Source organism: Sesamum indicum, linkage group LG10, assembly GCF_000512975.1.
Source record: "Sesamum indicum cultivar Zhongzhi No. 13 linkage group LG10, S_indicum_v1.0, whole genome shotgun sequence".
NCBI classification, from domain to species: domain Eukaryota; kingdom Viridiplantae; phylum Streptophyta; class Magnoliopsida; order Lamiales; family Pedaliaceae; genus Sesamum; species Sesamum indicum.
This window is the reverse complement of record NC_026154.1, coordinates 2,058,996-2,072,094: the sequence shown is the minus strand read 5'-3', so window position 1 is coordinate 2,072,094 and position 13,099 is coordinate 2,058,996. Positions and strand designations below refer to the sequence as shown.

The following is a 13,099-nucleotide window of genomic DNA, read 5'->3' as shown; positions in this document are numbered from 1 at the left end:
CTGATGCTTCAGAAAGCTATCATCACTCGTCTCATGGCTGACTTTGCTGCCAAGAGGGCCTCCAAAGATCTTGGTTATTTCCTTGCCGTGACTACAGTTGCCAGCATTGGGGAGGGAAAAGTCCGACAGCAGTCTGGCGATGTCCTCTTTCCCGTCGATTTTAGCTGCATCACCTTCAAGATGCTAACTGGAGAAGTCTTGGAAGGCATAGTCCACAAAATTCTGAAACACGGCATCTTCTTGCGATGTGGGCCGGCAGAGAGCGTCTATCTCTCTCATCAGAAAATGGATGATTACCAGTATGTGCCTGGCGAAAACCCCTACTTCATGAACAGCAAGTCATCGAAAATTGAAAAAGGCGTGGTGGTGCGGTTCTTGGTGATTGGGGAGAAGTTTATAGAGGCTGAGAAAGATTTCCGAGCTGTTGTCACCCTGGAGGGTGATTACCTGGGGCCCATCTCTTAGCAAGTTTACCAGAAACAACTGGCTGCTATCTTTTCGAGTTCTGAACATGTATAAGCCAATCAAGAACAGGAGACCTAGTATTGGTTCCACAGTCACTCTTAAGGTTTCGCACTTTTGAAGTTAGAATATGCTTCATCTGCAATTATTGCGGGATTTCAAGGGGGCAGAATTGCTGTGCTTCTGAACCTTTTTTCTACCTTGTTGTCTTAGTTTCTTTTCTGAGCTGTGTAAAAAAGTTGGCTAGGATTTTGTAACTTCTGCCTAATTAATGAATTTGTACTGTTAGTTGGCATTCTTGTTGATTTTAGCAGTGCCTGAATTTCTGAGAATCTGATTTTAGCAGTGCTTCTACATCCCCAGATACTTCTTTTGGTGACAACTATATATTTGTGCAGAGAAACTATGTAATATAATATTAGTGGTCAACATTTGGCAACAACGTTGTCTTTGAGCATAGCCACAATCACATTTTGTCCACTTATCAAACACTGTCAAGCAGCTTCCATTGCCCTTCTTTACTTAGAGCTGGAAACGAAATTTCCTCTCCGCTTCAAATAAAGTCCTCTGCACTGCCTTTTCAACATCTTGTGCTCTTATCTGCCCAAAAAAGAGAAAATATATAAAATTGAAAAATTATGATCTGAAATGCAAAGATTTATATAAGTCAAGACCTCATTGTCTATGTAATTACATGTTTGAGAACTTGATATCATGAGATGGGCTAGAAAAATGACAGGCAACTACGGTTATTATGTTATATGTTATAGATTTTCGCTTAAAACAGAAGACCAATGATGGAAGTGTAGTTATAGGAAATATCTGTATGCTTTTCTAAGAGAGCATCTATTAAAAGAGAAAATTGTCGCGTTCCATGTTTGTGTAGTGTCCGTGTTGTCTGTGTGTCCCAGAACGAGAGACAGACAGACACCTTGGTCTCAATCTCTAGTACTGCATCAAATTCATGCTCCAAAAAACTTGATTGTATGGCTGTTGCTGTTGAACCAGTGTTTTTCAAACATCTAAGAACCTCCAACATAGAATCAACCCCGGAAGCAGGATAAGCTACTTTCAGCTTAATTTCAGCTTTTTCCACTGCTGTCTCATTTTTCCTCGCATCCAAGACCATCTCCATTCCCCAATTTTGCCTCTTCAACTCTTTCTTGTACTTCTGCAGCTCTTCAATCTCCTTGGCGGCCATTTCAAGTATTGACTTCTTATCACTCTGTCACAAACCAAATCAATCAAGACCTCTATATATACAAGTTTGTGTCTGAAAATCATACATTTATGTCCGGATATCAGTGTCAGCTCAACACGCTACATGTATGTATAAAATATGTGTACAAGCATAGATGATTCATGCTAGGAAACCTACACGCATCAAATATGATCCATGTCATAAATTGAAATGCTGGCATGATGATGCAATAATCTAAAGTAAATATGATCATGTCGTAAAGTGAAATGCTGACATCATTATGTAAGAAATTGTTAACAACATGAATAACATCTAACGTCCATGCAATATGTCGAGGTAGCTAAACTAACCTACCTTTGTTCCAAGTGGCAATAACTCATGCAAGGCCAGATAGCCTTGCTTGTGTTTCTCCCTTCTCACCCTCTCATCCATCCTATGCTTGTGGATTCTATCTTCGTCAGGTTCTACCATCTCGATTAGGACAGGCGCCACCCGACTCCTCTTCAAGAACTCTATCATCCTCCTGTTTACGTTAATCCGATGATTCGATCCACTACTCGTTGATGCAAGACCTTCAAAGGGTTGGTCTGTGTATCTGACAAAAGCACTTTGATCCACCAAAAGGGCTTCTTCAAACCATGAAATGCTCCCCGGGGAATTATATAGTTGGAAGAATTCATCCATGGCTTCTCCTTCTTAACTCCTTTTCCTAGGAATTTCAAATCTTGGTCTTTAACGGTTACTACAACTATCTGGGCTGTGGTTTATATATGCAGAAACAACATAGTTGTCATATGAATCACATTAAACATGTGGTCAAAAATTGAGGTTTCTTGGTCAAATCAGTGTGGACCTCGGCATAAGTGTAGTTTATTTTAGTGTATAGTGTTAATTAGTTGATGGAAATTATCACATGCCTTTTGTTTTAGAAAGTCTTACTAACGAGTGAACTTGTTAGAATATTTTATTATATATATTTATGTATAGAGAGAGAAGATGTTACCTAGTAAGAGCTATAATTCAATTTTATAGAGCGTGTCTTCTTAATTTAATTTTATGTTTTTTTTTTGGTAAGAAAAAAGGAGGCTTCCTTGTAAAGTCTCAAATCTTCTTTGCAGTAATGAATTTGAATTCTCTGTAGCATTTTATATTTAACTTTTTATATACTTTGATGTCATCTATATAATTTAAAAAAAAAATTGCATATGTAAAATGAAATCCAATAATTAATTTGCAATAGAAAATTAAGTAACTTACCATTTTTTTTAGGTACGATGTAATAATAAATATCCTCGTCACTTGAAAAAAATGCAAAATAGTCCTCTCTTTTAACATCTATTCAATAACAAACCCATCTGTTAGATCCATCAAATTTTCATTCAATTTTTATGGTAAATTAGTCAAAATACACTTTTGAATTATAAATTATAATTTTATATATTATTTAAAATTTTATTAAAATATTTTTATGAACTAATCCAACCACCCTCAGATTTTGTTACATTTTTACAAATGTTTTCTTTTAAAAGAAAAAAAACAGCAATTGTAAAATAAAAATTTCCACCATATCGTCTAAGATTGCATAATTATTTTTTATTTAAAAAATATTTATAATTTTCCAAATAATAAAATTATATGTAAGAAATTTTGTTATAATTTACCCTTAAAAAATTTGAACACTCTGAATATAACAAAAAGATACTTCAGCAGAGCTGGTTATTTGTTCCCCCTTGTTGGCTTGTCCGACATGCTTAATACTCGCAAATTGATCATCCATGGCCAGAAATCATAAATGCTGCAAAGTCTCAAGCAGAAAATAAGCTGATTTTTGCATTCTTCAACATCATTGAGGCACTTAAAAAGCACTGTAATTCCAATAATCAACAATTTTTACACATCGCACAGCTCTACATATTTCGCCTTTTGTAAGGCTAACGGCGCGCTATATTCAATCTGAACATGACTGGAGGACCAGATGGAATCAAACATTTCTTGCATCAATGCTGCCAAGAAAGGTTAAAAGTATAGTAGCTATATCTTCTGCTTCCTTTTCTTACCAGCCTTACTGATCTTTTACTGCCCTATGGCTCAGAAAATTCTGTTTCCGATTCCTCTTGGAAATCGTAAGGAAAATTTGTTCCCAAATAGGTATTATGAACTGAATCGTTATTTTCATCAACCATGTCGTTGTCGCTGTCATAGGTCCCGAGGTAAGCTTCTTCGTCTCCTTCCTCCTGTAAAAGGTCGGAGACGATGGTGAGGAAGGCATTTGATGCAGTTCTTGAGAAGCAGAAAAATCAAATTCTACGGCATGTTCTTACTCGAGAAGAAATAACTTGGTAAAGAGTATCTGAAACATACTATCAAGCGATTTGAAAATTGGAATCAGAAGAACGTACGAACCTCACTGTCCTCATCTTCAGTAAGGTAAGCTGAATCCAGTTTATTGTACAGTTCTTCATCACCTTGTTCTTTAACAGCAGCCATTTGTTCCTACAGTTGTCAAATAATGATTTCACTAACATTTGACAAGGGAGAAAAAAGAATTGTCGAAAGCAGAAAAAAACGGTAAATAGTTCTTGAGCGTTTAACGAGCAGAATAGAAGCCATACTATTTCGCTTCTGAGCTGGTTAACTCTTGTTTGCAAGGTTGACATATGATTCAAGAGGGCCTGTGAAACAACGCAAGATAAGTAAGAAACAGAAAGGTATTAATGATCACATGGCCAGTTTCTGAATTTTACAAAGTACATGAAAATTGTAAAAACAGTAACAAAATCAATTAAGAGGCAGAAGAATTATTTTAGAAAGTTGGCATAAGCTATTAATTTATCATCCAACAGGATGCACATGCCAGAAGTGATTTGAAATGTTAAAAGGTTAGACAACCACACTCGGGTACCTCACGTCTCTGAAGTTCAATTGACCGTGCCAATGCTTTCCTCTTCGTCAAAAGGTTCTTAGGCCTCAGCAGTGAAGGCCTTTTATAATCCCTGCCTCGGAAAACAATAATCGCATATCCTTTGGATACTTTGTCTACGGAAACCAATACGCCACCGCTCTCAGCTTCAAGAGCTAGTGCAATATTCTTGACCTCTTCAATGTTTTGAGCCTTAACAATGATCTTCACTAATTCCCGGTATTTCCAGTGTAAGTGCATGTTCTCCACTGTTCCACCAAAAACACCACGCCTACCTGAAAAGGGGAAGTGTGAAAACGAATTATGTAGATAGAAGCAAAAATTTTAGGGGAATGGATAATTTTGTTTTACCGAGAAGTAAAAATGCCTTCATCCTTAAACCAAGCTTCCGAAACATAAACCTTTCCTCATCAGTAAGGCTTTCTGGATCTTGTGCACGATCTGCTGGATATAAAGACTCCTCCACTTTTGACAAGGCTCGCTCCGCTTTCGATAGTTTTCTTTCAGCCTGTTTAGATAAATTTCAAGTTATTTAAGATGGTAGGGAAGGCAAATACACATTATGAAAATTTGAAAATAAGAGCACTAAAAGATGATCAACAACGTTATCTTAAGTTCTTCAGATCAATTGCCATTTTTGGTGAATAACATCACAGAAAGATTCCTCTTGACAACAAAGCTATGAAACTTACAAAAGCAAGCTTATTCTCAAGCTTCCTGACAAGGTTGGCATGCCTCAACACTTCTGCTTCCCTCATCACTTTTTCCTTGTGGACATCATCCAGTCGTTTGCCCCATCTAGTGTCAGCGTCTAAAGTTTCTTTAAGTGTACCAGCAGTCCCAGATTCATCAGTCTCTTCCACAGCTGGAGCAATCAAGGCTAAAGCTCTCAGCCGTGCTTGTTCTTCTTCATCTTGTAAGGCCTTTGCCAATCTCTCCTTTTCTAGTAATGCTTCGGCAACATCAGGTGACAAAAAATCCTTCCCTCTGTAATAGACCAGGAAATCCTTGTTTCTCGAGAGCAGCATGCCCCCAGTTAATCTCTGCATCGATTGCACATTAACCCCTTATGTCAATTCAATTGTCAAGAAAATGATTGGCTTTGACCATCAGTTAGGTCTTCTTTGCACTATTGCACATTTGTTTACAAGAAGAGAGGAGGAGCTCACTGGACAATGAAATGCATAAGATATAAGACCTTTAACTAAAGGACTTAGCTAGGAATTGATTGAGGTAGTTAGTCATTCCCATAGGATTTAAAACCTTTCTAATATTTTTCATTGATTTTTACCTTATTACTTTCTTCTTTGAGTCTAAGGAAGCTAAACAAACTTGAGATATGGAGCATATTATGTTACCTTGAGATCTTCTGCCATTCTCTCACTTGTTGTTAGCTGAACCCCTCGTTTAAGTGCAATTTTAGCAATTGAACTTCTTTCCCATAACTTTATCATGGCTGCAGCTAATCCTTGGTGTTGCCTGCTTCTTCCTGGAGACCGCCAATCATCAATGCCATAGTATCAGGCTTGATTATGGAATCTCTTCTTTATGTAAAAGTTTCATACCTAGAGCAAAATGTGGTGGCAGAACTCTTGCAAGCCTTCGTAAAGCAGTTGCCTCCTTCATCCCAAGTGTTGATCTCACACCATAAGGAAGCAATCTAAATGGAGGTCGATAACCAGGGACGGTTCCTGGGAGCAAATCTGCATCTACCGGAAGTGGATCATCTCCTGGCCAATCTGTATACCGTGGGCCTAGGCTATCTAATAGCTTGTCAACTTCATCTTCATATCTCACTTCAGATGATGTTTCAGGATCTCTATCATCTGGGTTGAGGCTAACTGATTCAGGTGAGGGTACTTCTCTGTCAGGTAACACACCAGATTCGGAAGAATCCTGACCAGTCTTGTCAGTGGCAGAGTGGGACTTATGGGGTAGTTCATTTCTCCTGAATATTCTTTTCTTCAATTTTGTTGCAGAATCCTCATAGGTCACACCTCTATAAAGCGCAAGAGATGTGCCAGATCTCCAGATAACCAATCCACCAGTTTTTCTCTATGCAACAGAAATACAGTGTTAACTGTACAGTTAAGAACAACGATATTATCATAAATTGAAAATGGAGATCTTCAATACTTGGTAAGGAAAAGTAGAACTATACTGCTTTTCAATTCTAGGCATCATAGATATAATTAAGATCTCAGCGAAGTTCGACTGGTCCACGAGACTTAGTAAGATAATGACAGACTTGGGGATGCTTGACCATGGAACAATTAGACTATACGAATCAGGGTTGGACACATGTGGCAAAGGAAAGTTAATGATGAAAGAAATATGCAGCTTTTTCCTGTTAAAAGCTTTACAAATATTTATAACAGAAATGCAGTACAACGGCACCATGTGTTATGGTCATACAGATGATATATCATTTTTTGCTGCCCAAAGAGAGTAAAACAAATCCAAAATCCGATTGCTATAAGATTTATCACAAGTTCTTTACTATGGTTAGCACATATGTTCTGGAAGTTTGACATATTCTAACAAACTACAGGCAAAATTCTGAAATTTTGAGGTATAAAGACCTAAAACACTATTTGTATCAGTCCTATTACAACCCTTAATACAACGTCTTCACGTGATCATGAAACAACATATTGTGATTACAGATTGCACTAAAATCTTTTTAGTAGCATCAACTCTAAAATACACTAAAGTTTCCAAACTTTTAAAGAAGCTAACCTCCAAGATTTCATGCATTCGTCTCATGTTAAGGGCAGGAGGCCCCTCAATCTTTAACCTGACAACCTCAGATGTTTTCCACTTCTCACGAATAGTCTCGACAACTTGCTGCGTCACCCCTGCTCCGCCAATCCTTGTTTTGTTCTTTATTCTAAGAGCCAAATTCGTCAACCTCCTCAACTCCGGTTCAGGCAGAGTCAATTCTGCCAAACTACGGCTCCTTCGGCTATCCAAACTCCTTTTCTGTTCACCCAATGCATCTTTCTCCCAGGGGAATCTCACCTCCCCGTTACCTCTTGCAACCCCATTCTCATCCCCAAAAGGGAATTCCTCCGAAAACCCACCTCTTGTATTAGGCAACAACCCTTCCTCAACATAGAATATGTCCTCTATCGACCCTTTCTCAATAACTCCCCCCATATTCTCGTTCTTATTACTATCATCATCAATGTAACCAAACTTTTTCAACTTCTCAACAATCCTCTGCATTGTGCTACCACCACTACTAGTACTTGTACCCTCTTCGGAATCCGAACTCGAAACATCCCCTCTATTCCTATAGTTCACCACAGCCTGAGGCCTTCTCCCACCATTGGGCTTGGAAGTCACATCCCAATTTGCCAACCAAGAACTACGAGATAAGATAACTCTACTATTGCTCGACTGTGAAATAGGTTCTTCACCAGAAAAACTCGATCCACCCTTCTTGTTTCTGGGCAAAAGATTGAATCTTTTATGTGGGTTTTCCTGTGGGACGGAATTTCTACTGCTGGTCTCATCGATTACACAAAAAAATCGGTTCTTGACAGGCAAAGAAGAACTGTACCTGAAGAACTGAAGGGTAGTTCTAACATGGAATTTGGAGACTGAGCTCTGGAATGTATCCATCAAGAAACTGTTCTTGGGATAAAATTGATAACTGGGCATGACAGCCATTCTCAGATTCTATGCACATTTAACAGCACAATGAAAATTACAATTTTGCATTAAAAAGAAAAGGTGAAAAACAGAATTTGCATACAGAAAATTGGAGAGGGAGAAATTGATGAAGATACAGAAATTCAACTTTGATACAGTAATGATGTGAAGGTTTTGGAGAGGTTTACTGCTGAGCTTTGTCATTCTCAGATTATATCCTGGGCGCTTGTGTTTGATATTCGAGGTGCGCACGCTAGCTTCTTGCTTCCAAACACGCTAACTTGCACACGTTGTTTAATATTCAGAAATTGGGAAATTTTATGAAGGAATTCTCAATTTATTCTGGTTTTCCATTATTTTATAACAATTTAATTTTTATTATTTGGTTAAAAAGAAAAACACAAATCTTCATTTCTTTAATAAAGAAGAAATTAACATAGACAGGATAAATTACAATGAACTTTTATAAGATTTATCATATTTATAAATACTTTATCAATATTTGAAAAATCTCACACATATCTTTAGAATTAATGACGGTATAATAAATATCTTTTTATAACAGCCCATTGTACGAGATACTTATTAGACAACCATTTATTTTAAAGTATTTATAATTTCTTGAACAACAATGGAGTATTTGTAATTATAACATATTTGGACAGTGGATTGCAATTTACCCCAATTTTAAATTTGTATTCGATATTTTTTCACATAATCAAAATACTTACATAGATATTTAAAATGACAAATTTAGTTCTTAAATAAAATTAATATCTGTATAGAATATTTTCAAGAAATATAATAATTCTAATTAAATTAAGAGATTTAGAATATAAAAAAATGCTAAAATTTAATTTCATCAAAATCGTTTTAATTGGATATATAAGTGTAAGTCACACTTTATCTTGCTTTAGTGATTGGAAATATTTATATATTTATAATTAGGATTTCCTAAATATATTAAAATTAAAATTATTAAATCTCATTTTATAGGAATTAATAACATCAATTTAGTATTTATTTGTCATAAAATGTCACTTATATAGCCAATGAAATAATATACTCTCTCTCTCTCTCTCTCTCGGTGGCGATTTCCCCCATTGCTGTAGTTTAAATTTCGATTTCAGTTGGCTTTTTTCGTTCAAGTAAGATTTTTTTTTTTCCTTCCCTTTTTTCCTTGTCTTGCTATGCCTATAGGTGTGTAATTAGTATGAATACATGTGATTTTAGGATGCCATTTGGATTTATCTTGCTGAATTTGTTTGCTTGTTTTCTTATACGTTGAGACTGTATGCGTATGTCTCTCTTGGATCTTGGTTTATTTCGATTCATGGGCTTTGTTTGATTTCCATACTCTGGCATTGTTTTTTATTTGTTTATTCTAAAATATGATACAGAATCATAGATGGTTTAGGCAGGATTGCGAATTATGTTTCAGTCAAGTGGGATTTTGTTTTAGGGGGAAAAAAGGTTTAATTTTATGAAATTTGCTAATCCCAAGATCAAAATGAGTGTAATTGAATCCTTGAGGCAATATTATTCTTTTCCATGGAAATTTGCCTGTTCTTGTAAGCATCCAGCAGTAAGAAACAAGAGGGCGTCGTATCTCGTGGACGTTAATGAGTGAAACGTCAGTAAGAATGCTGCATATTCGTTTGATCTGTTTATAGATGGAGGCCGTGCTTCACATGTTCCAAAAATGCATAAAAAAATCAAGCATCATATGAATGTGTTTTTACATGTGTAAGTTCTTTTTGACCAGTTGCTATAAAATCTGTGTTTTTGCATTGGTAATAACTACAACATAAGGACTTGTTTTCAACTAGAAGACCTGAGAGCTAGAGTAGGAATGTCCGATTAGTATGCATCGTCTGAGAAGAATTCAGGTTGAGTTTAGTTGTTATGATTACATAGTCTTGTTGATTTCTTAGGATAGTAGCTTGCAGGGAATGTTTCATGTCGGGTTGTTAGTGTAAATCTGTCGCCACAAATGTAAAATTTTGAGTAATGTCTAGAAGTCAAAACTTTTGTTGGACTCTAAATCCTTGGAATTCGATTTTCTTGTTTTATGAGCAGGGGTGTTTCTATTTAGTTGCATGAGCATAATATGACATTTTATATTAAGGTTGTTCACAGTCCATGTCTAATTTTTCAATCTAGTTTTTTATTTTAACTCGAACGTGGAGATTCTTCGAAGCTGCTTGTTCACTACTATTGCCATTCAAATGTGTCATAGATCCACGGTTCCAAATATTCCTTTCTCATCTTATGCAGGTTGTAGGTATGCTGCGTGAAGTAATATTTACCAAGAGGGTTGGAGTCCCTGTTAAAAACCTGGATGAAAACAGAGAGGTCTTAGCAAGTGTTATTGCAAACCGCCTTCTGAAGCAACTATCAAACATGAAGGCCTGTGAATATGGTTACTTGCTTGCAGTAACAAAATTGATTAGTATAGGGGAAGGAGACAATAAGTTCAGTTCACAACACATCCTTTTTCCAGTAGACTTCCGCTGCCGAACCTTTATACCTGTGGATGGCGAAGTCATGACTGGGATTGTACACAAAATAAATGAATGTGGTGTCTTTCTCAAGTCTGGACCCATGAACATGGTTTATTTATCATCAAGGTTGATGCCAAATTACTATTTTGTTTCGGGGGAAAATCCAATCTATGTGCGGGAGGATTCTTCCAAGATTGAGGTTGGTGTGGTGCTCCGTTACATGGTTTTTGCTGTTAAATGGGTAGAGGACAGGTGGAGGGAATTTAGAGTTCTGGCAACTATAGATGCTGATGGCCTTGGCCCAGTTTCATTGAACGGGTTAGATGGAATAGATTTGTAAAGCAATAATCAGTTTTATTCAGGGTCAATTCTTTGCGGTCACTTGTGCGAAAAGGGAAAGGGTGTTAACAAATTCTTGATGAGCCGTTTTAGGTACGGAAGAGTAAATTTCTTTCCTATTTTTTGTTGTTTACTCATGGGATTTTCACTATGGAAGTTGCTTTAATGAATATGGCCTGGTAACATTAACTGCTCTCAGTTTCAAACAGTCAGTGTGGACCTTCTAGCCAAGTCTTTTAATGTGTGGATGCATAAGGAAGTAAAGGACACAGGATGTCGTATGCTCAATATATTGAAAGATTAATCTTTAAGGATAGGGGTCCGGCAGCTGGGTGGTATCCTGGTGAATGGAGATTAAAAGTGAAGGCAAATGTGGTCGCATATGCAGTGGGAGGAACCACCGACTTTTGTAGTTTAACTGCTCTAGGAAGAGAAGATAGACTAGCAGCCTGCTACCATCAAACATAAACAAATGAATCGTTCCGATTTAATTAAAACAACCCAGAGGAAATACTTGTAAACTTTGAGACAGTTTTCTTATTGTGGATTTATAATCTGCGGAATCTGTTAGACTGTATCAGCTCTCTTTTCCTTTATTCTTCTTAAATAACAAACTTTTGAAGTTTGTTATGCCTTTAGATGCATCTCTGTTTTCAGCTATAAACACATATGTAACATTTTTCTTTATTACAAGGAATATTAGAACACTACTCTCATAAAAGTTTATGTCTAATGTGTCTCTTAATCTTTGAATTTCAGTCGATCTCTTTTTTTTCCTCTCTGCTACATAATTTTCCTTCCTGTTTGTCTAGTATGTACCTTTCTATCTGGAGCTGGATTTCTCACATGTATTATCTGGGGTTCTTCTTTCTGGTTTGAAGTATTATGATCTGATAAATTCTTCATTGCATTTAGGAAACATTAGAAAGTAATTGCGCATCATGCTTCCAGTTATCAAGTTTTCAGTCTATGCATGATTGAATTTCTTATGCCTAACTTAGAATGTCTTAATGGAGACATGTAAAATAAGTTCTCAAACTCATCGATCACGTCACCCTCAAAAGGTACGTTTGGGTGATAGCTTTTCATTTCTTCTTGTTTTTCCATCCGATGTACATCACTGATATGCTTCCTGAAGTGAGCCCAACGTGGCTTTTCAACCTTTACTTGCAGTATATGATTGTCGTCTTATCTAATCTTGACCTTTTACTTAAACAGGGGGCCACCGGAGAATAGCTGCAAGCCTTTAGTTACTGCATAGTCCTTCAAATCTATCTCACCATTGCGAGTCTAACTATTTGTTTCTCATCTGATGCAGGTGGCTCCTATGTTTCCTGAAGTGGACTTTGTCTTGAAAGTGTCAGTTCCTGCTGGACAAGAACAGAAAGGTCCATGCAAATGATGTGAAAGACCTCTACTTTCTTGCAGTCTCCAGATTGAATAGCAGATGACAGGAATATAACAAGTCCCTGTCCCAACACGTTTTTCTATTAACTAGACGTGGTCTCCTTCATCAAGCTGTGAAACAGGGGTTGTTTATCAGTTCTTTTCCGTGTGAAGCATGTAGTCAGAGTGAAGGGCCAGTCAATCTTGGAAAAAATTACATGCAGCCAGGTTATACAATAAACAGGGGTTCTGTTCTTTAAATCTTGAAAAAATTATCAGTTCTGTTTTGCACTTGGACACAAGGGAAAAAGAATAAGATATAAGAAATACCCCAGACCCCAAATAGATTGAGGGATGGCAATTGGCCCCGACCCGGATCTGCCTGGGGTGGATTTGGTACTTTATTTACTGGGTTTGGGATGGGTCTGGGTCCAATAAATTACTTATACATTATTAATAGAAAATTATGGTTCTATATATAAAATTTAAGTAAATTTAAAACAAAAGACTGATATTATTAAAAGAATATATATTTAAATGATATAATGATAAATAATTTAACAAAAAAAAAAATTATTCACATAAAAGAAATTATTCATCATTATTTTTCGTCCAAAATATATTATCATC

The 13,099-nt window shown here is 36.6% G+C and overlaps 4 protein-coding genes across 8 annotated transcripts; 2 read left to right on the top strand and 2 right to left on the bottom strand.

Annotated features, from left to right (window-relative positions):
* On the top strand, positions 2-772 carry LOC105171646 (DNA-directed RNA polymerase V subunit 7-like). The gene has a single exon (XM_011092829.2). The coding sequence runs from the start codon at positions 4-6 to the stop codon at positions 463-465; it is 462 nt and encodes a 153-aa protein (XP_011091131.1). The 5' UTR covers positions 2-3; the 3' UTR covers positions 466-772.
* Positions 591-2,395, bottom strand: LOC105171647 (transcription factor bHLH92). Of its 2 annotated transcripts, XM_011092831.2 has the most exons (3): positions 2,018-2,395; positions 1,394-1,687; positions 591-1,062 (listed from the first exon to the last, which is right to left on the bottom strand). In XM_011092831.2, the coding sequence occupies exons 1-3, from the start codon at positions 2,345-2,347 to the stop codon at positions 985-987; spliced, it is 702 nt and encodes a 233-aa protein (XP_011091133.1). In that variant the 5' UTR covers positions 2,348-2,395; the 3' UTR covers positions 591-984. The 2 variants fall into 2 exon arrangements, with proteins under 2 accessions (XP_011091133.1, XP_011091132.1); XM_011092830.2 differs by having other exon boundaries at positions 852-1,687.
* On the bottom strand, positions 3,476-8,423 carry LOC105171645 (CRM-domain containing factor CFM3A, chloroplastic/mitochondrial). Its single transcript, XM_011092828.2, has 9 exons — positions 7,323-8,423; positions 6,149-6,638; positions 5,942-6,072; positions 5,276-5,626; positions 4,935-5,091; positions 4,566-4,858; positions 4,276-4,335; positions 4,067-4,156; positions 3,476-3,897 (listed from the first exon to the last, which is right to left on the bottom strand). Exons 1-9 carry the CDS (start codon positions 8,256-8,258, stop codon positions 3,745-3,747), a joined length of 2,661 nt encoding a protein of 886 aa, XP_011091130.1. The 5' UTR covers positions 8,259-8,423; the 3' UTR covers positions 3,476-3,744.
* Positions 9,277-12,726, top strand: LOC105171644 (DNA-directed RNA polymerase V subunit 7-like). 4 transcript variants are annotated; one of them, XR_848592.2, is made up of 3 exons: positions 9,277-9,388; positions 10,518-11,176; positions 12,402-12,726. XR_848592.2 is itself a non-coding variant. In XM_011092827.2 (3 exons), exons 2-3 carry the CDS (start codon positions 10,527-10,529, stop codon positions 12,483-12,485), a joined length of 501 nt encoding a protein of 166 aa, XP_011091129.1. In that variant the 5' UTR covers positions 9,277-9,388; positions 10,518-10,526; the 3' UTR covers positions 12,486-12,726. The 4 variants fall into 4 exon arrangements, 1 of the variants encoding a protein (XP_011091129.1); XR_002287873.1 differs by lacking the exon at positions 12,402-12,726 and adding an exon at positions 11,293-12,393; XM_011092827.2 differs by having other exon boundaries at positions 10,518-10,943.